General features: G+C 36.5%; 1 protein-coding gene across 5 annotated transcripts in view; it reads right to left on the reverse strand.

The window, feature by feature from the left end:
• Positions 1-26,287, reverse strand: part of daam1b (dishevelled associated activator of morphogenesis 1b) — an 81,883-nt gene that overhangs the window by 6,416 nt on the left and 49,180 nt on the right. For 4 of the 5 annotated variants that reach the window (XM_039692327.2, XM_089118563.1, XM_089118564.1 and 1 more), the window contains 19 exons: positions 18,911-18,982; positions 18,566-18,660; positions 16,176-16,509; positions 15,958-16,068; positions 15,647-15,750; positions 15,488-15,554; positions 15,161-15,278; positions 14,652-14,790; positions 14,486-14,544; positions 13,119-13,306; positions 12,715-13,029; positions 12,370-12,477; positions 10,617-10,646; positions 9,589-9,686; positions 6,046-6,130; positions 5,317-5,423; positions 2,998-3,086; positions 1,828-1,996; positions 1,631-1,738 (listed from right to left, as the gene is read on the reverse strand). In XM_039692327.2, the coding sequence (XP_039548261.2) occupies positions 1,631-1,738; positions 1,828-1,996; positions 2,998-3,086; positions 5,317-5,423; positions 6,046-6,130; positions 9,589-9,686; positions 10,617-10,646; positions 12,370-12,477; positions 12,715-13,029; positions 13,119-13,306; positions 14,486-14,544; positions 14,652-14,790; positions 15,161-15,278; positions 15,488-15,554; positions 15,647-15,750; positions 15,958-16,068; positions 16,176-16,509; positions 18,566-18,660; positions 18,911-18,982 (2,396 nt within the window). The remainder of the gene's footprint in view (positions 1-1,630; positions 1,739-1,827; positions 1,997-2,997; positions 3,087-5,316; positions 5,424-6,045; positions 6,131-9,588; positions 9,687-10,616; positions 10,647-12,369; positions 12,478-12,714; positions 13,030-13,118; positions 13,307-14,485; positions 14,545-14,651; positions 14,791-15,160; positions 15,279-15,487; positions 15,555-15,646; positions 15,751-15,957; positions 16,069-16,175; positions 16,510-18,565; positions 18,661-18,910; positions 18,983-26,287) is intronic. The other variant, XM_039692330.2, reaches the window with a different exon arrangement.

Consider the following 26,287-nt stretch of genomic DNA (forward strand, 5'->3'; position numbering starts at 1 on the left):
ATATATATATATATATATATAAAAGAAAATCCAATGACAACTGATTAAGGGTTATTTGTGCCATGTCAAGCGGTAAGTTGAATAATTGAGCAAAATGTGAACAATATCATCCATTCCAAAGCTTTATTTTGCAGCACATTTTAATATATTCAGTAAAATAAGTTCAATACCAATTTGTAATATTGTTTTTATTTAATGGTTAAACAATATGTGAGAAAGGTTACAATTATTATTATTATTTATTAAACAATCTTAAAATATACATACCATACCATATACCAAATATACCATATACCCATATTTTTATAAACGTTTTTAATTATTATATTTTATTTAAATTAAAGGTAAAAGTATTTTTATTATTTTATATTACCATAAAATTCATTGTACTTGCCATATAAAATCACTTTAAAATTTAAACAATTATATTAAATATGAATTAACACATTATATACTTTTTTAAATGAAACATTTTTAAATATTTTATACAAATGTGGCATTTTTTAGTTTAATCTTTTTCATATGTACATCTCTCAATCACAGTCAACTGCATATGATGGGCCCTTTTTAAATAAATGTTCATTAAACAGAAACAATTCAAAGTTTGCTATATTAAGGGGTGACACATCGTACCCCATTCTCCCCTATGCCATATAACACAATTATATCCATATGCCAAACAGGCTAACCATTTTAAGCCTTTTTTTCCCAAACCAGTGACACAGATAAGAACCACAGATATATAAATAGCAGCCATTCATCTGAACTTTAACCCATGTGATAGCACTAAAGTGACTCCATTAATAATATAATGTGTGTGAAAGGCTCTGTTTTGAGCTGATTTATTCATAGCTGCAGAAATGACCTCACTGTGGGACTGATTGTCTTCAATCTGTGCTGCCTTTATTCCTCCCTACACACAACAGACTGAACTATCAAAGTACACAGAGACATACTTGTGTGGTTATGGAAAAACCTGTCCACTCATTGTAGCTTGTGACCTATTTAACATATTATTTTTCATTTGTAGTCTGAATAAATGACACTGACTGATTTGCCTGAGGCAAACAAGAGTCCCTTTTTTCAGAGATCACAGGCAGAATTAGTCTTGTGACTTCACTTGTGGACCGAGCATTATCACATTAGTCTCGCTGGCGCGACTAAAAACTCATTTAGTGGACATTCTACTGTACATTTGGACGGTCCCTTTAAGGCAAAGTAATGAAGAATGACTCAAAATTAGAAACTATCTTCCAAGGGGGAAAGTGTCACATCTTGGCCCATATTTGTTGGCACGCAAAACTCGAGAGGTCGTGGAGTGGCTCTGTAGTCACACTCTCTCTGTTATGCTGGCCATGTATCTCTCTTCCACTTATATATTTCACCACCTAGAGCCAGGGGAGTCGAGGGCCCCATTTCTTCCGACTATAATTTAGGGGTTTCCTCTGCATATGCGAGTAACCAAAAGCTTGTATGACCCACAGCATGGATTTAAGCCCAGTGGTGGGCGGGAGTGACACCGCAAAAACTATTTCCAAAATCCATTTAGCACAAGTAGACCCTACAGGCCAGTAAATCGTAAACCTGACGAAAGAAGCGCACGCTATAGTCCATCCGCAGCTATACCTACTTGACTTTTGCAGCTTCCGGCACATTCTGCAGCTCCTCTGAGAAAAGCATGACTTTTGAATACTTCTTTTCCAGAATAGTGATCAGGTAGTGTAGGAGAGTGATATTCCTGCAACGGGACAAAGGCGATAATATAAGTTTGAATATAAATGACTGTGTTCTTTATTCTTCCATAAACACAAAGATAGATTTTCTCACTTGTCAATACTGGACTTGGTGTCTGCAATCTTGTTGAGTGAAGAGATTTTGAAGCCGTATGCATTGCCTCTCTGTCCTTTGTTCATGTAGTTGCCAAACGCCAGCACCACCTCCAGCAGCTGCTTGAGATTCCGACTGTGCAGCACCTCTTTTGAGGCCTTGATCAGTGCTGCAAATTGAAATACAAATAGTCATGCAAGGGGAAAAATAATCCTAAATGTTTCATGTTCATGAACTACTGGAACTATATATATATATATATATATATATATATATACATATACACACACACACACTATAAACTATACATTTATATTATAATTTAAATAGATTTGTATTATATATTATAATTTAAATAGATTTGTGTATATATATATATATATATATATATATATATATAAATAATTGATAATACTTTATAATAATATTTCACAATAAACTGAAACTAAAAACAATAAAATGCATGAAACGTAATTTTTCATCACCTTATTTTTAACATTATAATTTACATATATTATGGTATTATAATTAATCTGAAAATTTTAATACAGTATTTTCTTAAAGGGATAGTTCACTTTGAAATACATTTTTGGTATGTTTTAGCTTACCTCAAGGGCATCCAAGATGTAGCTGTCTTTGTTTCCGCAGTAGTTTTAATTTTTATATTTTTAGGTCAAACCGTTCTTGTCTGTCAGTCATATAATGCAAATACACAAACAGTAATTATATTGTTTTTACCTCCTGTAACCACAGCCACAAAACACCCGCGCCCTCAGATCACTTGTAAGTGGCCAGAGGTAATAACGATATAAATACTGTTTGTTTTCTCACACAAACCGCTCATTTCGTGTCTTAGGCCATCAATGTGTACTTACATTAACGAGGCATTAAATCATGTTTAATTTGGACTTCTCTGTGCATGCTCTTTGAGGTGGTGACCATAGACCTCCATTATATGACTGACAGACAAGAACGGTTTGACCTAAAAATATCAAAATCGAAACTACTGCGGAAACAAAGACACCTACATCTTGCCCTTGCGGTAAGCTAAAACATACCAAAAATGTATTTCTGGTATGTTTTAAAAATGGGGCAGTTTAAAATAAATTTTAGAAAATGTAATCTACTAACAGCCCAATGCAAATGCATTTAAAGAGCATATGAACACACCTTCAACTTTAGGTTTAATTTCTGCAATCCTTTCAGCAAACTTCTTCTTGAAGTACAAAGACTGTAACCTCTGCTGGTAATGGTTTATTCTGTTGGAAGGACAAAGAAAAGGATTGGGTCAGGGAAAAGGTAGAATACATCAAATATAAAAGCAAGGCCCATTAAAAAGTCTGCACACTACATCACCCATAATAGATTCTAAATGAGCTGGAGAACTTTATTGTCCCGCTCAGGACACGATAAAATAGATATGATCTGTATACACAGCATTAATGGTTCCACTGAATAAAGAACAAACAGCCTGAACCAGTGATCTGAAACTGACGCTGCTGTATTACATTCAGCACTCTTGTGCCGGGGACAATAACCTTGGTGACCGCACTTGCCGACAGACCAAACAGCCTAGGGACTAAAATCTGACAACCAAGTTGATTCTTTGAAAGATTTCTCTTCAATCCTCTATATTACAAACACATCAGCCACAGTGGAGTAAAATATTCACCAGGGTCTTATTAAACAGAGGAAGAAAAAGCAAGCCAAGGCACCTGTGCTTTGTTTGGATCAGCTCCTCTGTTAGAAAGTGTAAAGCAGCTGCATAGCTACGGTGAGATTGTACTTATTTAGTTACAGCAAATATTGATGCTGAATAGGATCCTCAGACTGACCAGATCAATGTGTCACCCAGGATTCATAACCCTTTTCCTTCCTTCCTGCAGGAAATCGCATTTGCTCCTGACACTGTGTGTGGAAAAAACTAAACAGATCTGAATAAGTCACTGTACATTGGTGGGTGGCCTTCATGGATCAGATATTCTTCACACACAATGTACTAGCCCAACATCATGAAAGAATCCATGCCAATCAGCAACGGGGCCTTTTTGGGTATCGGTCACTTCATGCGTTTTTTTAATGATGGGATATAGCTATCTGTTCTTTAAATCTCTTCCATTTACACATGACCACTTAACTGTGACACAAAATTGATATAAATCCAATCTTCAATTCCTGCGCTATGCAAATTTAACAGAATACAAGCAAAGACTATAGAATTACACAAGACTCCTCACTCGTATTGTTTTGAATGGGCAAAAGTATGGTGGCTCAATGCGCTGCCAATGAAGAAAACACATGCAAATAGAAAAACACCCGCAAATTAAGAAAACATCATCAATTTTACAACACGTGTGTGCTCCAAATACTCACAACACAACCAAATACAGAAACGCGCTGCAAATAGCACTGACCACAACCAAAATGTTTCCAGGGGACCCCAATAAGTGACGAACCAGGATAGGCCATGCTTATTTCTCAATGTCTACTTTTTATTTTATATTTTACTTTTTTTTTCTTACAAAACATTCAGAAATTGTTTATGACATACAAAATACAAAATGTATTGGAGTTAACAAAGAGCTGAAAATTTTAAATAAAATAGAAAAATATAGAGAAAAAGAAGAGGGTAAGATATCAATCTATACATCAGTAACATTGAATTTTTTTTTTTAATTAATTTTAAATAAAATAGAAAAATATAGAGAAAAAGAAGAGGGTAAGATATCAATCTATACATCAGTAACATTGAATTTTTTTTTTTAATTAATTTTAAATAAAATAGAAAAATATAGAGAAAAGGAAGAGGGTAAGATATCAATCTATACATCAGTAACATTGATTTTAAAAAAAATAATAATAATTTTAAATAAAATAGAAAAATATTAAGAAAATGAAGAGGCTAAGATATCAATCTATACAGCAGTAACAGAATTTTTGTTGTTGTAATATTATGTTTAAATAAGTTTTATAGGTAAGACAGGTAATGTAGTGTCCAAAGATGAGACAGCAATTTTTAAAGTTGAGACACTCACATAGATCCATAAAGCATAAAAACCTTTTTGTATAAAATGTATTTATTTGCGACAGTTATGTAAACAGTAATAGTTAGTCATGTCTGTCGTTAGAACGGCTATTCAGTAGCTCATGGACACCGTGCTGCATTGTCATGGGAACATCCCAGGAGAAAATAATGAGGAAATTACGTTGTCTGAATCCGAAATCGCCCCCTAAACCCTCATTCACAGGGTTTTTTAAACCCTCATCCTCATTCCCTCATTCAGTTTGTCCAGTAATACAGTTCACTTGAAGGAGTGAATGAAAACAAGTGAGTGAATTCGGACAGCCGTTGATCGTACATTGGCTGTACACAGCAGGAGTCGTCACTTATTGGGAAACAAAACATTTCCATTGTGGCGCATTTCTGTATTTGTCATTGCACAATGACAGTTTATATTTGAAAACCCCATGTTTGATTAACTGCCATACCTGCTCATTTCATAGAGGAAACGATCTGCCTTTGCCATGCGGTCCAACTCATGTTTGTGCTCCTCTAATAGGTCCACATCACTCTTCTCTGGGACAAACTTCAGCATCTGGAGCAGCAAAGAAACACCATTAGTTACAACAGAACTAATAATACAGAATAATCCTCAACCTCTCGTGACAATATTTTGAAAGGCAGTTTCTGTTTTAGATTATTAACTTACATAATTTATCTCAGAAATATGACTTTATACCTCACAATTTGACTGTTTTCTGTAATTATAACTTTCCCTGATTGTTTTTTTCCCATAATTGCAATTTTACAGTATATCTCACAATTACATTTAGGACTTTATATCTCACAATTGCAACTTTCATCCATAATCCACAAATGCGACTTTTTTCCATCATTGCAATTTCATCTCACAATTCCAAATTTAAAATCTCATAATTGCAACCGTTTCCATAATTGTGACTTCACATCTCACAAATGCAGCTTTTTTCTATCTTTTTCTGCAACTTTATCTTACAAACGCAGCTATATCTTGTAATTGTGAATTTTCCGTGATTGTTTATTTCCCATAATTGTGACTTGCAGTTGTATTTCATAGTTGACGACGCAATTGTGACAGTTTGTCCATAACTGTGACTTTATATCTCATTTTAAACCCAGTCTCACTATGCTTTTCTTTTGTCCCTCACATTTCAGTCTGCTCATGCCTGGACACTCACCTGCTCCAGCATGTCTTTGGGCAGGTCTTCCTGTTCATCCATGGTCAGAATGGCTCTCTTTATTTCCTCATTGGAAAGTTTCAACCTGAAATACAAGCACAGGATATACAGATCAAGCAACCTGGGACAAATAAATTCATTTGAAATGAATTCACAGATGAAATTTGAGTGATAGATCCACATCAGCACAGAACTCGGTGAACTCAAATTAATGACATAGAGAAAAGGAAATTGCGAGGAATTTCCTCCGCTTGCATCAATTTTCCTTTGGCATACAGTATAAATAAATTAGAGTATGTTATTTAGAAGAGCTATTAATCTTGCGGCCCGATGTTGAACCCATGTGTTTGTTCCAGTTACCAGGAATTTCCTGGCTTACACTATATATCATTACTGGATTAAAGAAGTGATATTAAAGAATGACTCGTAGAAGTTAAACCAGCCATCTGCGATCATCACTGGTCACGTCTTGACAGTATTACATTTGTGGTCAGTTTGTCGTATATGAGTTCCTGCTCTTTCCACCAATTTGTTTGAAATATTTATGAGAAGTATGCTGTTAAAACATGTTGAAAATCTAAGCAAGATAAATATCTTTCCTCTATAATTTACAATCTTTTTAATCAGAGACGGTCAAAACAGCCCAGGGGAAAATCCACCAGTCAAGCCCACCATCAATTATAACAAATTACTGATAGAGAGATGCATCTGATCCAGGGATAGCTATGTTCAGACTTTAGGCCAAGAAGAACAGGTGTTTGACGGGTCTGAGATCAGCGCTGGAGAACAGCCTTCGTTCCCCTGCCAGGATTCAGAGAGACTGCAAACCACAGAGCTGACGTGAAACACGGCCAGAGCACTTTCCATGTTCGAGTCTACAGTAGGTGTTTGTGCCAAGCAGCGCTTCCAATTCCTAGCATTCTGTGTTACTAAGTTCTTTCTAACAAAGTTCACATGCGTACCGGAGTCAGTGAAATTGAACTCAGGAAGGAAAAGAATGAAATAATGGCAGCCACGGTTCATTCAGAGGCAACCCAACGTCATTATTAAGAGGTCATTAGTGTAACCGCAGGACTCCCTGGTTTATTATTTAATCAGCAAATAAAAAGCCGGAGACACAGTCGAGGAAACATCTTGCAGAGGAATTTCCATTTCTTGTGGTCACAGATATTTTACCAGGATTGTGAGATGTCATTATCAAACCTTTAAAGACCCAATGAAATCAAAATCAAAGCTTTTTAACCTTTAATCCATGCGTGTTGGCTGTGAGGCCATCTGTATGCTAGTGACGATGCTAACAAAATTCACTTTCAGCAGATATATAGGCATTTTCCTCATCCAGGAAAACAGACTAAAGTATTTATGACTCATCTTGCACTACATGCTATAGATTTTGTCCAATGAAATGCTCTCTAGAATGAAAATGATGCTCTAATGCCATGCGCAAGATAAATGAATTCACTGAAGTTATTGGCTATCTAAAAAAAAAAAAACATCAGATTTGTCAAGAAGTGTCCTTTAATAATGGAAAATATTTTTGGTATTTACAAACTTAAAACTCGAATACTTGAGTTTTTGATTGGTCTCTTTTGAATTGTTTTCTATTCTCAGGCTGCATGTATTTGATCAACAATACAGTAAAACAGTAATATTGTCAAATATTATTACAAATTAAAATAGCTGTTTTCCATTTTGATATATTTTAAAATGTAATTTATTCCTGTCACGACAGTTTTCAGTGTCACGTGATACTTCAGAAATCATTCTAATATGCTGATTTGCTGCTTAAGAAACATTTCTTATTATTGTCAATGAAGACAGTTAACTTGTTGTGCTGCTTAATGTTTTTGTGGAAACCGTGACATGTTTTTTTTTTTTTCAGGATTCTTTAGAAATAGAATTTTGTAACATTATAAATGTCTTTACTGTCACATTTCTCACATACTGTCTTCATCTCTTATACAATATTGCTTCTCAAATAAATTTAATCTTTTTTTTTTTCTGCAGTGTATAGTCCTTTCTGACCTATTCCTGTGCAACTGGCTAATTACTGTAGGTTTCAATTCCTACTCTAAATTAAAACTTTCGACACTGAACTGAGCTCTAATTAGCAATTATTGAACATATGTTACTCCTAAGTCTCATATCCCTCAATATCCAGACCACCATCTCACCCTCCGCCGCCTCGTCGTCCGGCCCCACATTTACCATTCCTAAACCAACACTAATGACTCTACAGGCTACAAGCGAAACCCCTTAAATCCCTGTGAATCTCAGCTTGGGTGGTCCGTTCGGTGGCTGTACAATGGATTACACCCCAATCTCTGCTTGTGGAGAATCCTAAGAGACCATTTAGGAAGGATGAGAGTGTAATAGAGCCACAGGCCGTGATCTACAGATGTTGGAGACAGCTGTTAATGTGCGCTAAAGAGGGTATCAATGTCTGTTATTCACAAACTGTCATTAATAAAAGTTTGCAGTGGGGATTATTATTATTTTTTATTTTTTTTAGTGAATTAAGTTTTTTTTTCTATATATTTTGAAGTTTAGCTTTACGAGGACCATTGGTGTTTGGATCCCATGCCAAACCACGGTCAGTCAAGTGAGCCGTCATATATCCGAGGCCGTCTGGATTGGCAGCTGTCATCAACTGTTACAGTTTGCTTTGTGGGATTTGTTACATACTAAAAGGGCAGTCCTGAGGTAAAAAAAAAATAGATATTTTAACCTAAAATAAGAATTTGATCCTCTTGTAAAACTGAGTAAAAAGACAACATCACCACTGAGAAGAGAAACTCAGTTGGAACCCATAATAATTAAAGTGTCAAGCTCTCTTTTCACACTTCAGTCACATATGTATAAAGCTAAAAATGGGAGAAATGTTAACCCTGGAAATAAATATTCACCAACCCAGGAGATCTAGAACTAGGACCTGCAGTAGTGTTTTCCTTCAGTATGTCATGTATTTTGGGTTAGAGTGGCTTGATCGTCCTATTCTTTAAAGATGAAATCAAGGTAATGAGACATGCCAAATTAAAATAAAACAAAGCTGATGCTTTTGTGCACAATTATATCCAGAGAAATGGTAATAGCTCTCTTTAGGATGTGAAATGGCCAAATAAATCCAAGAAAAATACTCAAATGACAGTATAGTATTTCCTTGATACATAGAATTTCTAAAATGAACTATATTTTGGTAGCTGAAAGTATAATCAAATTAGCCAAAATATGTAATGAATGAGCACCCAAAGGGCGGTGATGTGTAAAACGTTTGACTTCCAAACCACTGCGATCTATGGAGCTTCTGCAAGCACAGAATCCTTGTGCAAGTCAAATATCCTTCCTGTCATTGACAACCAGGTTTTCAAGAGTGAAAACGACATAAAACTTTAATTAATGAGGAATGGTTCCTGTACATATACTGTATGAAGAAACTAAAGAGTCACAGGATATGACATTACATCAGGAGGTCAGTGAGGTCCACACACACACACAATTGGCAGCCAGTGGTGAACTCAAAGCCGAGTCAGACACATCACTCACCGTGAGAGAAGGATGTTGCAGTTCTGAGCCCGGCGGCCATCGATCACAGAGAGCTCCTTGACTTTCTTGGAGCTCAACACATCTTCCTCAGTCTCTTTCTGCAGTCAAAAAGGAGATACATGTCACTCAAGAACTACTTTAAATATCAGAATTCAAATAAAAGAATCAATACACTCAGAATTTTAAACTTACATGGAAAGTTTATATGAACTTTTCCAGTAAAGTTACATTAGTTTGATTTGAAACAAAAGAAAAACAATTTCCACATTTATATACCATGATCTAGATACTATGGAAGCTTGTTTCTGGAAGAAAAAATCAATTAAATTGCAATGATAAAATTTAATAAAATTGAAAAAGTTAATTGCGACTTCTTATCTCACTATTGCAAGCTTACCTGTATATTTTGTAATCACAATAGCGGGATCTAAACTCACAATTGTCTGAGTTGTGAGTTATAAACTCACAATAATGAGGAAAAAATAGAGAGATAAGAAGTTGCAATGGAAAATGTATATAAACTAGACACTTTAGATTGATTTGGAACAAAAGAAAACCAATTTCCACATTCATATATTGTCAAGATACTATAGAAGCTTGCTTTTGCCATGGAATAAATAAAAAAAGTTAATTGCAACTTTTTATCTCACTATTTTATTATCACAATTGCTAGTTTTTATTTTGTAATGCTGACTTTATTCCTTGCAATAACGAGATTGAGGTCAGAAGGCACAATTGCAAGAAATAAAGTCAGACTTGCAAGATATAAACTTGCAATTCTAAAAAAAAAAGTCCTAACTGTAAGATAATTGCGAGAAAAAAAAGTCAAAATTGAGAGAGAAAAAAAAAAATTCTGCAATTATCCAGAAATACCATCCAGTTTAAAGTCACATGGTGTAAGTCAGATGTTATATTTTGTTCATTGTTAAACTTTGAATAATAATGCACTGAGAATGCAAAATGAATGACAGAAAGAGTGAGGGGGTAGAGATGATGCAAAGACTATTAAGATCTGTTCATCCACTTACCTGCTTGCTGTTATTGACCATAAAGAAGTCCTACAATGCAGGCAAGAAGCAAGGAAGATGCAGCACATGTTAGAGAGACAGAGTAGTCTAGTGAATTCAGCCAAGACAAACTCAAACAGGCATGATGTGCACATGATGACATTACATGGGGTGGCGAATGGTGAGCGTGGGGGTGCATGAAAACAGAGTGATATGGGAGGTCTGTAAATGCAGTGTAAATGTGTGTGTGTGTGCACACTATAAGATGCATGCTAGTTGATCATGAATGAAAGGTTAAACAAGTTACTGTACCTCTCCAATTTCACCTTGACAAGAGTGTATCAAAATCTACAGTACATGCTCCGCAATAGTAGCGGTAATTTTGAGAAATAGCCAATTGTGAAGGAAATTGAATCAGCTACAAGTATCGTGATTTTAAGATATGGTCACAAAGTTAGAAAGAAAACAAATTTTGATATAATTTGATAAATAAAGATGATAAAGTTAAAAAAGTTTAAAAAGAAAAATCACCGCTTTCTGGGTCTGATTCTGGCTCATACTGATATACTGCAGTATCGACACCATTGTTTACATTTGACAGGAACACATATGCAACTTTCGCCTGTAAAGGTAATGGGCGTGAAGTATCTGGACAACATGCGCTAGCCACACCGGCCCAAACTAACCAATCTGAGCCCACTGCCTTTTTCTGAGGGAGTGGTTTCATAGACTCAGGATGTAAACCGGTCGTTCAAATGACAAAGGAAAAAGCGGATTACAATAAAGGTGAAATTTATGAAAAAAAAAATACTTTTTAAAAAAGAAAAACCATGAATACGTGTTATATGGGCTCTATGCACGGCGGTATTTCCGGTGAAGGATTAAGGATGCTCGATAACTTCCACCGATCATAGACTACAATGCAATACCGAGAATTTATATTGAATTTTATACTCCATGGTTATAATAAAGAAACGTTAGTCACAAAAACAGATAAAACAGACACCCCTTGTTGTTTATGCTTCTTTTTAAAATTATATTAAATAAACATAACTATATATAAAATTACATCTAAACGTATGTACGTTTCGTTTCAAAGACGGGAGGACAGTACATTTTGAAAACTTTGAAGACTATTTGCCATAATCCCGTTTTCCTCGGTTCTCCTCCGCTTAAATCTCCACAACCGGAAATGGACGAGCATCCTTGCGTCAAATGCGGAAGTTATGCGTGCATATAGCGCATTGCACCCCATTAAATTATTTTTTATACTGTGAGAAAGAAACTTCCATACCATAATGCTTCAAAAGTCAATTAAATCGATAAAGTTGTAAGAATTTGATGAAATTGGAGAGGTATAATGAATATACATTTTATTGTATTAAGCATGCCTTCAAAAAGTTATTTTAAAAGCAGCTTACAGTACTTAATGCATTGTTTAAAATTACGGTTATGATTATACACACCCAATAACCTCTTTTTCCCCTCTCTAATTTGACTGTAAAGCAGTTTGATATAATCACTTTATAATGCAACTAAGTGTGTGGTTTACCAGGCGTAATGAGGACGGTTTGCCAATGTCTGCTTTTCATAGAAAGCTGCTGGTGATATCAATGCATTTTACAGTTTGCTAATTCAAACCCCATGCTCTGTGATGCAGAATTACCATGGGTAAATGTATGAATAGCATGCATGAGAAACAGTAAATGCTTTGTGAGATCATCCTGGATTGAAAAAAAATGAAAACCAAAAGAAAGAAGCATTGTTTAGTGACCTGTTGCCTCTGATAGGCAGAGAAGGTCTTCTCAATGTCCACCAAGTCTAGGATTTTAAAAACTTTGCTGTCGTCAACGTCTGTCCAGACTGTCCCCTCAAGCTTGTTCTGTTGGAGAGATTTTAACTCAATCACCATTCACTTTACAGTCACTTGTTGTAAGTCACATGGTATATTCGGTTCATTGTTAAACTCTGAATCTAAAGTAAATAATCTACAATCTATGACAAATGCTGACAACCACGTTAAATTTAGGACAATTTTAACACTAATTTGTGTCACTGGACTTCTTGATTAAAAGCAGAGGCTTAAGAAACAAGATTTTCTTCTCTGACCCAGTCTCACCTCAGAGAGCTTTGCCCAGTTGAAGGACTTGAGTGGATTGGACGGCTGAGGAATATTTTTCTTCTTCAGGGATGGTCCCAAGGGACCTCCTGGCGGAGGCGGAGCTCCACCGAAAGGAGGGCGACCAGGGGGTGGCGGGGGTCCGCCAGGGGGCGGTGGTGGAGGTGGCGGCATCATAGCACTGCCCGGTGGAGGAGGTGGTGGAGGAGGCATCATGCCACCAGGCGGAGGTGGAGGAGGGGGCGGAAGGGGTAGCATCGGTCCACCTGGAGGGCCAGGGATGGGAGGACCTCCAGGAACACTGGCTATCTGTCTCTAGAGTTACAAAAAGTGATGTGTTTATTAATGTTTGCTTCTTTAAAAACACATTTATATTGTTTTGCTTTGTGACATCATCAGCCTACCGTGCTGAGGTCATGTAGTCTGGCAGTCATTTCCGCCACTTGTTGCTTGACTACTTTATGTTCGCCCATTTCTCTCTCTAACTTCTCTTTCATCTTATTGAGCGTCTGCATCATCTCCTCCTTCTCCTGTGTTTTCGCATCACACTCTCGCTCCTTCTTCTCCATCTTCTGTTGAAGCTCATGGTGGTCTGCAGGACAAAGACGTCAAAATTTTAGGTCACACGTCTCTACAATGAAGACACTGTATTTAAGCCAACTGAATCAATAAATAGGCTGCATTCAGGCTGTGTCATGATTACCATAATTATGAGATGACAACTCAGAGAATCAATTCGCAGCTGATGACATTCTCAATTTCAGTTTATTTTATATGGCAACGCTTATAATGCCATAGAGATCTTGTGTGCTTGTTGTTGTTATAGTTTTACATTGATTCACTACATGCTGGTATGTTTTGCATGTTGTCATGATGGCGAAGGCATAAAAATGTACATACAATGTAAGTTGTAATTTATACGTTTTACAAATACGTTTTCTATTGTTAAGTCAAAATGGTAATTCCTAAATGAATTTATGAAGACAATGTATATAAATTAGGGCTGTCAAACAATTAATCGCGATTAATCGCATCCAAAATAACAGGTTGTGTTTACATAATACATGTGGGTGTATAATTATTTTATAAATATAAATATACACACATGCTTGTATATATTTAATAAATATTTTCATGTATATACTGTATATAGATTTATATATAATTGATATTATATAAATATAAATATTTTATGTACAACTAATATTTTTTTATTAAATATACATGCATTTGTGTGCATTTATATATATATATATATATATATATATATATATATATATATACACACACAATAATTATACACAGTGCACCCACATTTATTATGTAAACACAAACTTTTATTTTGGATGCGATTAATCGCGATTAATAGTTTGACATGCCTAATATAAATAATCAGGAATAGAAATAAATATGCAAAAAAAATAATTCAATATTTTATTCAATGTAAAAAAGTAGTAGATAGATAAAAATAGTTTCATGAAATTAAAAATATAAACAAATAAATAAACATTTCATTCAATGCTAAAAAAGTACATTTAAAAATAGTTTCATGATATCAATATGCATGATGTTATGATGGCCTATTTATTAAAAATAAAAATACAAAATTTCACGTTGCAATTTATAAGTTTAACAGACATTTTCCATTGTTGTTTAGTTAGAATGGTAAATCCTACATGATGTGAACGCACCAGTAGTTACAGAGCAATAAATCTGGAGGCAAACTCAGCCAGCTGTAAAAGAAACATCAATGTGTAGAACATATGCTGACCTTTACGCATTTTTTCCGCCTGTTCCTTCCACTGTTTCACCTCATTTTCATTGACAAGCCTGAAGGAGGTTAAGCGTTGTGATTAAAGGAAAAAACCTCATTATTCCAGTACAGATAATCTCGGTTTATTTGGCAAAGACTTAATGAGAGTATTAAAAAAACTCACATTCGAACCACATTCTTTACATTGAAGTTTTCTAATGGCGTGACGTCAGGGTCATGACCTTTGTCATTCTGCAGGACCATCTGTTGGACGATACGGTCCAAGAGCAGCCAATACTGCACTGTGTTCCCACTTCTCTTATCTAAAACAAAGAGCATATTCAAACATTTTAAATCATTTAAATTTAAAACAATGGTTAAATACATACTTGATTCTTATTGGTCAATTGTGGCTTCCACGTTCAAATAATTTTGTACGGTATAGTTGCCAAAAACTGAACAGTTTTTGCGTTAATGACAAGCTGAAAGTACATATCCTTTAATATTTGGTGGAAAAAGTCTGTATAGCTTATGGTTTCAGTTATAAACTAACTAAGTCTAAACAATACATTCTCAGTATTAGAGTGGGTAAGCTATAGGACCTGTTTGAAAACCATATGATGAAAGACAGATGCTGTCACTATGTCACAACAGGGAAAGAGATGATATTAGGAGGGACAGGAAAGCACTCACGAGGCATGAGCAGGCAATGATGAAGAATAGACATAAAGTGCGGGTATGCATCTGTGTGGGCCAGCTTCTTCCGTACAAGCTCAAAAACCTGTGTCACACTTTTCGTGTCTATATGCATCTGGGGAAAAAATAGACAAATTCCAAACAATAGTCTTCAGTCACCTTCATCTTTGAATTAAAATACATAATTATTAAAAATATTGATATTATATTATTGAATTATAAAAACGATAATTTTTATACATAATATATAATAAAACGAATATGTTATACATTATATATATATATATATATGATTTTTTTTATATAATGTTTTGATCTACTCACAGACTCAAAGCGCCTAGATAACGTGAGCTCATCATCATTTCTCAGCATCTCAAAGTAATCCAAATGCCTGAGGACACACAAAAAAAGAGATGCAGCAAAGTCAAAAAAGCTCATTTCTGGATGAAACAACAAATGTAAAGTTAGCAATGTGGACTTTACCTGTCTAATGTGGAGTTTTCATGTGACCTGAGTTTGTCAATGATGGGCTGAATCCCCAACATGAGGAACTCGTATCGCAAATGAACCCGGAACTCAAGGCTGGCCTACAGGATAATTAACAAAAGAACCACTTGATGAACTTCAGTTTTATACACAACACTTTCTTAAACTATTGGATGCAATATTCCTTTAAGAACAAATAGGCGAGTTATTTCGGTAGTGTTTATAGAGTAAACATCACAGATCTGGTCAAAGAGTAAATTAAGATGTGTTAAAAACTGGTGAGTGTGGAAACAGCCATAATGTCTTACTTCTCCAGCTCCTTGGCTTAACACAGCGTTGATGAAGGACATAATGGCCGTTTTCAGGCTGACCTCGTCCCTGTACCGACCTGTACTCTTGTCCAGATCATTCAGCAATGTCTGTGACAAAAAAACAAACAAAAGAGACATCATGAGATTAGCATTTATCCTGATACACACTCGCTTGATTGATGCTTGGCTTTAAGGTTATAAACAAAGTAGCCCACCTGAAATCGTGTGCGCTCACAAGAGAACTTCTGATAGTGCAACATGGCCTCCAGAATCTTCTTGTGGCCTCCCGGCACTAAACACACAGCACCCATGATCTCCAGCACCGCCACTTTGGTCTTGATGTTCTCGGTGGCCAGACTCTGAGCGATGATGTTGATGCTCTCGGTGTGAGAGAGGACGTGTGCGCGACCCTGGGAGTTGTTCATCAAGGCTTTGATGCAGCCGATGAGGGAAGTGTGGATCTGAGACTCGGTGGTCTCGTAATCCATACTCTTCAAAAAGTTCAGGATGCACGTCAGGCCGTCCAGATCGATGAACCTTGTTACAAACCTATGAGGAATAAATTTAGCTGTTTGTTAAGGTTATTTCACACTCATATTAAATTTTATAAGCAATGACAAAAAAATAAATAAATAAAACCTTTAATTTTAAAGGTGTGATATTATACATGTTTTCAAATTTTATTTATTTTTTCCAAATGTCAACATATGTTTTCAATTTATAATCTTTTCAAACGTTAATAATGTTTTTTTTTTTTTTTTTTTTAATTCATAATGTTTTTCACTTAGTGAAAGTAGTGGCCAAAAGTGATGTCTGGCCAAGACAAATTGACATCTTCACCCTATATTCTGATATAGTTCTGCTCGGAGTCAATTGTTTTGTTTGTGATAACACAATGAAACATGCTAAACTGTACAGATGTTATTTTTGGCAAGGCAAAGAAATTATGAACGGTCCGAGGAGAATGGGCCGACTGATTCAAGCTGATAGAAGAGCAACCTTGACTGAAATAACCAAAGCATTTGTGAAGCCACAACATGCACAACCTTGAGGCGGATGGGCTACAACAGCAGAAGACCCCACCGGGTACCACTCATCTTCACTACAAATAGGAAAAAGAGGCTGCAATTTCCAAGAGCTCACCAAAATTGGAAAGTTGAAGACTGTAAAAATGTTACCTGGTCTTATTCAGAATGTGAAATGATGTTGAAAATCATATGAGTCAGAATTTGGCTTTTAAACAGAATGAGAAAATGGATCCATCATGCCTTGTTACCACTGTGCAGGCTGGTGGTGGTGGTGTAATGGTGTGGGGGATGTTTTCTTGGCACACTTTAGGCCCCTTAGTGCCAATTGGCATGGTTTAAATGCCACGGCCTACCTGAGCAGTGTTTCTGACAATGTCCATCCCTTTATGGCCATCATGTCCACATCCACCATGTCCAATGCACCATGTTACAAAGCTTGAATCATTTCTAATTGATTTCTTGAACATGACAATGAGTTCACTGTACTAAAATGGCCCCCACAGTCACCCAATCTTATATATATATATATATATATATATGTATAAAATTTGTAACATGAACACCACAACTTAATGTGACTGGCGTATGTGTTCTAACCGCTAGGCCATGTCTTTGAAAACAATTAGCACATGTGAAAATGATCAACTGCACAGGGAGGTGATGAATGCTAAAAAAATATATCACATCAGTAACTAGACTGATTTATGGCCCCTATAAAACACTTGACTTTAAATACAATTGTCAAAACTGAAAGGAATGACTTGATATGTAGGTTATTAGGCACAAAGAGGGGTGGAGTGTTTTGACCCGAGCCCTGCAGAGGTCAGTGCTGATGACCTGACCTCAGGATCAAATGGGCAGAGCAGGAACCACTGATCAAATGCATGTGTCTGTGAGCATGTGTGTTTGATGAAAGTAATCTCATTTGCATAATGAGAACCAAAACACCATAAGGGAAGCGTTTGTTTAATAAGAGAGTGAGGTACTTGGGAATGGAAAAAATAATGACGTGTTAAATAAAATATTGCCTTAAGACAGCTGATGTGTCAATATTCCAAGCATAGCTTCGAGTAAAGTCAATAATGTAAACAATTGATCGAATATGGACCATTAAAGATATAAAGAGCACATTAGATATATATATATATATATATTTACACTTCTGTTCAAAATGTGGGGTTTGTCAAATGTTTTTAATATTTTTGAAAGAAGTCTGTTATGCTTACCAAGGCTGCATATTTGATCAAATTTGCATTACAGTAAAAACAGTAATATTGTGAAATATTATTACAATTTAAAATAATGCTATAAAATGTCATTTATTTATCAGTGTCAGATGATCCTTCAGAAATCAATCATGCTGATTTTGCACTTAAGAAATATTTCTTATTCTTATCAAAATTGAAAACAGCATTTTGTAACAATTTATCTTTAATGTACTTTTTGTCCAATTTAATGCATCCTTGCTGAATAAATAGTATTCATACTTTCGGACCCCACACTTTTAAACCGTAGTGTTACACTTAAAACCATATGTAAAATATAAATGTCTTAACATTATAAAAAACATAGCAGACCTCATGGGTTGTGTTCGCAGTGCCGTTTTAAGGCTTTCAATGGTCTTGTTGCGTTCCTCCTCTTCTTCCATCTCCAAGGCCAACAGAGTCTTCCTCTGCAAAATAAAATGAGAAGCCATGCTCACACTAGAAGCGCATGTTAGCCAGCTAAGATGTACATCTCTAAGCATTGTTACATGTGTTTTAAAGGCCACAATGCCAAATTGGAATGTAGCATGTATAATATATAATTAGTCTGTGTGTCAACCAAAGTTTTTTTTTCCCCCAATTGTTTTCAAGCAGGCTAAAACACTTTAGTGGACACACATCCTTAGGGTAACCGCATTGTTGTTCCAACATACTTACAGCTGCCATTGAATTGAGCTGGTCAATGTAGTACTCTGGCCAGCTAGTAGCCCCTTTATTCTCCTCCGTTTCCTGAGAGAGAAATACAAAGGTATTAAAAGGCACAGAATTAACAAACTTTACCCTTTAAATTATGTCTTCAAAACATTAATCCAAGCATGTCAGCATGAGTATATTGAAAAACAACGTCAACAGGGCTCTTGTTTTCACTTCAAGCACATGCCATTAATCCACACTGTCTTCTGCATGATGCCGATCAGAGTGCACACAACAGGAACATGACACTGGGAATAGTGGAATGTGAAACAACATATCAGGAATGAGCTGGGAAGGAAAACGTGGGTTCGGATTGTTATTGGGAATGACATAATTTGGACGCTTCAGTGGGAATGAGACGTTCCTAACTCTGCGGCAATGACAAATTATCTTTATCTTGAAAATGATCTTATTTTGATACCGGCCAGTTGAGTGAAACCAAATATTCAGCTGAAAAAAGTGTGAACTGGCATATCTGAGAGGCATTTATTTAGTCAGTCGTTCCTTATTTTTCCTATTTTTTCACATTTTTTTCAAACGACAATACCTCTTATTTCTTTATTTCTTTTTCTTTGCATAATTTCTCTTTGTAGTTTGAAGCTGGTATTTAACCATAGTGTCTGTATATTCATTGTAACTAAAGTGGATAAAACATGCAATAGGATTCACACTGCATATATTCCCAGGTGATCCTCACCTCCCCCCGACACGTACACACTTTCCCAAACATACCGACTCAGAAAAAGCAGATCTGAAACAGAACATCTCGCTCAAAGCACTGGCAGAAATAGCATACACTTTAAGTAGGCCAGCAGAGATTCACAGCCCTAGAGAAACAACACAGCTCCCAGATTGAGCCAATGCCGCATTAGTTGAAAACGCAGTAAGATTCAGAAGAAAAGTAGGAAAGCAGAGAGCTACGCAGGGAGTAGTGAATCAAAAACGAGTGGAACTTGTGAAGTGTGACAGCTTCCCTCTCAAAACAAGCACGGGCTGCCCGCACAGCCACTAATAAGGAGTTTAATTGTATATCGTGTTCACCGAACACACTGGAAAGGGAAAAAAATCTGGCATAGCAATGAGCTCCTTGAAGCAACTGCGTGGGATGTTTCACACCCGGCTCTGCCAAGCCTTTTGGGAGATGATGGCACCTCACAAACGGGCATCTGTTGGGATAAACGGGGAGTCTTGAATGCCGGCCTGGAGACCGGTGAACTTCCACCGTCCTGCATATTTCTCCAACTCCCCACTCACCATTTGGCCTTAATGAGCAAAGCATTAACGTGGATCTTTGGCAGGACTCGTTTTCATGCTGTGAAGGACTTCCCTCTGCCCTCTTCCCAAGAGCACTTCATTCTCAGACAGACATGTCATAACGACTGTGATATTGTTGGCTGAGGTTGGTTCGGAGAGGCGCTCTTTCTAGGAACCGTCGATGCTTCAATGTGTTCAGTTCAGATAATTACTATTTCAACGAAATCTGGTTAGAGGAAGATGAATCAGCTTAAAGATCTGCAAATATCAACAGATAGAAATGATCGACAAACTGAGTGAGATTGCATTTAAACTGCATTGCTAAAAATAAGCACCAACAATTACCTAAACAAGAATTGCCAGGTTGTTATCTGTATGTTTTGGGAAAATCACATAAATATACTGGATAAAAACAGCCTGTTCCCACCAAAAATTATGTGCTGCATGAAAATTCGGTCTGATTTTTGCATGGAATTTGGCTGTTCCAATGTAAGTGGCGCTTTTTGAAAAGTAGAAATTCCCCGATTACCCCTGTGCACAAAGCAACGCCATTCCTGACACTCATGGAGAGGAAACAAAGTAAAACAGTATTTACATGTTTTCAAGCAGTTTATTATATTTTTTTATTCCTCAAACAACACCAAATACAAAATTACAGAGACAAGAGAGTAAGATCAGGATTCTCCCTCTGCTATTTACTGTCACTTAAAAAAAAGTCTAACCGTGAGTGCCACAAAGTTGTTGTTTTATGTAGTGTGTGATGTGACTAATTTTCACAGTGCGTTGGAAAAGAGATTAGTACATCTGCGGAAAAAAACAGGCCTGAGTGCGCATTAAAGGGTTAGTTCACCCAAAAATTAAAATTCTGTCAGTATTTGGTCACCCTCATGTTGTTCCAACCCCGTAAGACCTTCGTTCATCTTCGGAACACAAATTAAGATATTTTTGATTAAATATGAGAGCTGGTCACTCCTGCATACTAGTCCATTCTTGAGGAATTGAAACTTGCTGGCCTCGAAAAGTTATTAAAGACATCATTAAAATAGTCCAAGTGACGACAGTGGCTCAATCTTAAATTTATCAAGCGGCGAGAACACATTTTGTGCGCAAAAAAATAACGACTTTATTTCAACTAAGAGCCTCTAGTCAGTTAACGTAGTGTGATAGCGTAGAGCTACGTCACACTTAGGCTCACTATTGGCCGACACTGGTCATGTGTGTGATGCGTGTGACGTACAATAACAGAAGCTTATGTTATCAAATTAGTAACCTGACTCGAGGCAGAGTCGGGTCGAAGTAAATGAATAGTTGAAATTAAGTCATTATTTTTGTTTGTTTTTGCGCACAAAAAGTTTTCTCGTCGTTTGATAAACTTAAGATTGAGCCACTGTCGTCACTTGGACTATTTTAACAATGTCTTTAAGAACTTTTCAAGGCCAGCAAGTTTCAATTCCTCAAGAAGCCTATGGACTAGTATGCAGGTGTGATCCAGCTCTCAGATTTCATCAAAAATATCTTAATTTGTGTTCCGAAGATGAACGAAGGTCTTACGGGGTTGGAACAACATGAAGGTGAGTAAATACTGACAGAATTTTCATTTTTGGGTGAACTAACCCTTTAACAGCAATTAATTGAAATGAAAAAGTTGTTGCTCTAATGTTCACACTGAACACTTGCACAGGCCAAAGACACAACCAAATCCAAAATGCACGTAAAAATATAAATACATATTTTACTCAATGATAATAACATGCATATATATGCAAAAATGTAAATTTTGATTGAAATGCTGCTTTATTGGTAAATAACTTTTTGCGATATTCTGATTTGTTGACTAAATTCACAACTCGGAGAGAAACTTTCAATGTTGACTTCAGCCCTACAGGTCTAATCTTTCACATCTGCCAGACAGCGATTCACTCTGCTCATTTGAACCCACTTGTCTATGTATTTGTTGGATCACCGCCCAAGGAACTCAGGCGAAAAGCTTGATAGCCCCTGACTTAGAAAAAAAAAACAATATCAACACTCTTCCTCTTCTGTCCATCCACCATTAACTGTTTTTTTTATTTTTATAAAAACACTGAATGCTTCAGCAAAGAAAGAGAGTAAGATTACAACGCCCTCCATTTATTTTGTAGTGATCAGAAAGCTCTGATTACCGATGTTTATTTCTCCACAATGGGGACAATTGAGGCAACTGAGATTAATATCCACACTGACTATGCTCAAAGTTCCTTTGCCAGGAGCAGGACAGCTGATACTGTACCTGGAGCTTTGGTCTTGACCCAGGAGAGCTTGCACACCTGAGTGCATTGAGACATTGAGATCAGGGCACAGGTGAATAATCACTGTGCTCAGCACACCGTACAGAAGGAGATGTCAGCGAAACAGTTTGGGAATAAAAGTTAAAATAGCCCTCGCCCTTCACAGGGGTTATAAGAGCCCTATACTTCAGTTAGTATTCCCTTCCAAAAGCACTTAGAAACAAAAAATAATAATACTTTCATGACTTAGAGGCCGTTTTGAACACATTTTTAGTTCAAAACTTTGTTTCTTTGAAGTGCACAGTCATACTGTAGATTTGCATGGCCATTTTTAAGCCGTCCCTCTGACCCTCAGGATTACATATGTTTGCTACTTTGACACCAAACTTTTGAATGATGGTGTATCTTTACGACTAAATGTAAATGATCTCTGATGTTGCCGGGAGATTTTTGTGTGATAATTTGGTTTTTCATTCTCTACCTGACACTTTTACTGTACAGAATTACTGTACACAGACTATTTGTTTTGAAATGAGCAACCGCACATGCATTCTGGCCTGGAATGCGGGTTTGCCGTCTTGACAAAAATGTGTTGTTTTTTACAGCCCCATCCTGCACTGCCTCTTCGCAGAGCCTGCATTGTGTGACAGGTTAATAAAACATCATATCACATACAGTAGTACAACGTTCACTTTTATCAAACCAGATCAAAGAAAATATGAATCCTCATTATGACACCTTTATAAAATAGTGTTTTAACTTGTCTCAGCACGCCTAGTTACATCCGGTGCTGAGTCAGAAGCATTTTTTACAGTCAGGTCAGAAGCCGGTTTTGCATTAGGTGGAGATAGTGGCACTCGCTGTTTACAAAAACTTCCTGCGGTTAACGTGAATGATGTTAACAACAGAGTGAGGCAGTTAGCTTTCACACATAAGAGTAAAAAAGAGAAGGGCTTTAAATTATATATTTTGAGCTACATCAACAACTTCGAGGGTGAGTATTCTCTCATATTGTGCGAAATCTGACTGGCGAATCAGTTTCTGAAATCGTTTTCTCCATTTCTGGGAAAATGAATTTTATTCAAGTTTTGCTGCTATACACTTTGCCTGCAGAACGTGCTTGCGGAAGTAAAGAAGCTGGCAGAGATTCTTTCAGACATTCATCAGCAGTGTTTGTGTATTGAGGCGAGTTTGGGGGATGTCATTTTTAGAGGTTAGCATAATCTGGTCAAGTAATAATACATTTCCTGGTTTGTGCTCCGTCACGTCAATTGATATCATATGACAGATGTCAGACAGTCATCTCTGACTCACCTTGTTAAGCTCAGTGTTGTGAACATGTGATCAGATTGCAACCGGTATAGCAGCTTTGGCTGATAACTACCAATCAGCGTCCTATATGAGCTTATGGACTGTCAAACAAGTCAAATATTTAAAAAAGTGCTGTTTTCAGTTTTCAACATTGCTAAAAATAAGAAATAAGAACTCCACATTACTGGAGTAATGACTGCTGAAAATTCCGCTTTGCCACCACATGGTAAATTATATTTTAAACAGAAAAGTTCTTTAAAATTGTAATAATATTTCATAGTATTACTGGATCTTTGATCAAATAAATGCAGCCTAGTGTAAATTAACACTAATATGTAATAAAGCTGGTATATATTTATTGATTTTAATATTAATATCATTATATGATGAGAAAAATGATACTAAAGATAATTTAAAGACTAAATTATTTTAAATTAATTGTTTATTATGGAATTGACTGCATAAATTCATATTTAAGATATTATTCATGTATTAACACATTCAAACTACATCTAGTTTCTGTCAAAATCAAGATCTACACCTTATTAACACATGGAAAGAGAAGGTAGGCTAATGAAAGAAATGACTGGTGTGAATTGAAGGCTACAAGCCGGCTGTTTCCCGGGGTTTAACACAGACCCATCAAAAGCTCCCGGCTCTTGCAGATAACATAATCTGCACCTGCAAATGGAGGCCTTCCTGTTTTCTTTGGACCAACCACGGCTTCCCTTATCCGTCCACCCTCCTATCCCAGACCGAAGCCCTGGGGAAGAGCGCCAAGCCCCTGTTTTACTAGTCCCAGACTGGGCACTGTGCTGAGTCTGCATGAATGCTGCTGCACAGCCACAGGCCGTCTCACGACAGACATATTCTTCTTTAATCTCATCCATCCACTCACCATCTTAAATCTTTTTCATTAGTTCCATGTGTTGGATCGTGGAACATGACCTCCTGATGCAAGTAGAGCTAAATCAAATGTGGCTGACAGACACTTATCAAAACACAGAAACGGCATCCCAATCGGGCCAACTGCTGCGCTTCCAAAAACCAGGATCAGAAAGCAGGTCATTTACAAAACATTGATAAAAAATCCTTCTCGTCGCTTAATAACTAGAAGTCAAAAGACAATTTTGAGCGCCCTACTTCACGTCATGGCCTCTTTCGGCTCAGCGTCCCATGACAATAAGGAATTAGGTCTGTAATTGGGACACAGCATATGTGGCTATACAGGAATAGATGTAATGGCCAGACAGATGGTCAACCTGTAACCAATACCAGCTTTTGAACCACTATAATTCATACATAAGGACGTCTAAGAGAAATCCCAGTGGGGCACTTGCTTTTAATGCATCATATGGTTTATTGAAGCAAAAAAGAAAAGGAAAAAAAAACTCTCCACATCACATATCTAGAAAAGAATTCGTTCATCCCTCTGCAATAGTAGCTTAACGCAAGATGCAAAATATATCAGCATCATATCCGTTATCTGATGATAAACAAAGAAATACAGATTTATAATATAAGCTATTTATCTGTTATCAGCCAAGACAATTTCAAAAATCATGCAATATCATGGAATTACAGCATTACAATAAATGTCCAGATTGTCCAACCCAATATTTAATATTCTTGATACTGCTCTATTTGTTGTTTGGATGGAAAAAAAAAATGATTGAGATTGACAAGTTGACAACCAGCTCAAACGAGGCCTGACTGTTCACGGAAGACGAGTGTGAATTCCAACGCAATGCTTAAAGGGTTCATATCATGCTTTTAAATCATTCATTTTTATATATAAATCATACATTTGTGGTCTATATAAAGTGAAACTGCAATGATTGGGTCTGAATTCCTCATTATTATAGCTCAACGGGCCCCTTTTCTACCCCTTTTGTGCGTCTGTGTGCAACTCGTTTTGTAGCGGCCTCTTTAAATGCAAAGGAGATGCGTCATAACCCACCCGCTCTCCAGGTTGCTGAGTTGACATTCGGTTCAACTCCACCCGGAGTCATTTTTGTAGTTTGACTAGAGATATACGATTATATAGCGCCACAGAACATTTTTATTCATACGTTAAACAAAATGTCAACAACGTCAGACTTCAAGCCTTACATGTTCAAGCCAGAGCGAGTGAGTTGAAAAAAAAGACGACGAACCTGCAGAACGTCTTCATATGGATGTAGTGCAATGGTATGTAACTGTATTGTGTTATAAGTGAAAGTCGATTATTTCTCTTGTTATAACAAGCACACTAACAAGATAAATGACTACGGTCTAATCTTACCACTAAAAATCTGTATTGATAATTATGATACGTTTAGAAAAGCATCAGAACACACAGCAGCTAAATGACCATTGTCATGATGAAACTCAAGAACAAGAATACTGCAGACGTGTAACGTTACTTCAAAACAAAAACAAAGAAAGACAAAGGTACTGCTAAACCATGACCACCACTATGTGTTTTAAGAAAGTAAAATACTTAATTTTTTATTAACGATATTTACAG

Source organism: Pimephales promelas, chromosome 13, assembly GCF_988280905.1.
Source record: "Pimephales promelas chromosome 13, fPimPro1.hap1.1, whole genome shotgun sequence".
NCBI classification, from domain to species: domain Eukaryota; kingdom Metazoa; phylum Chordata; class Actinopteri; order Cypriniformes; family Leuciscidae; genus Pimephales; species Pimephales promelas.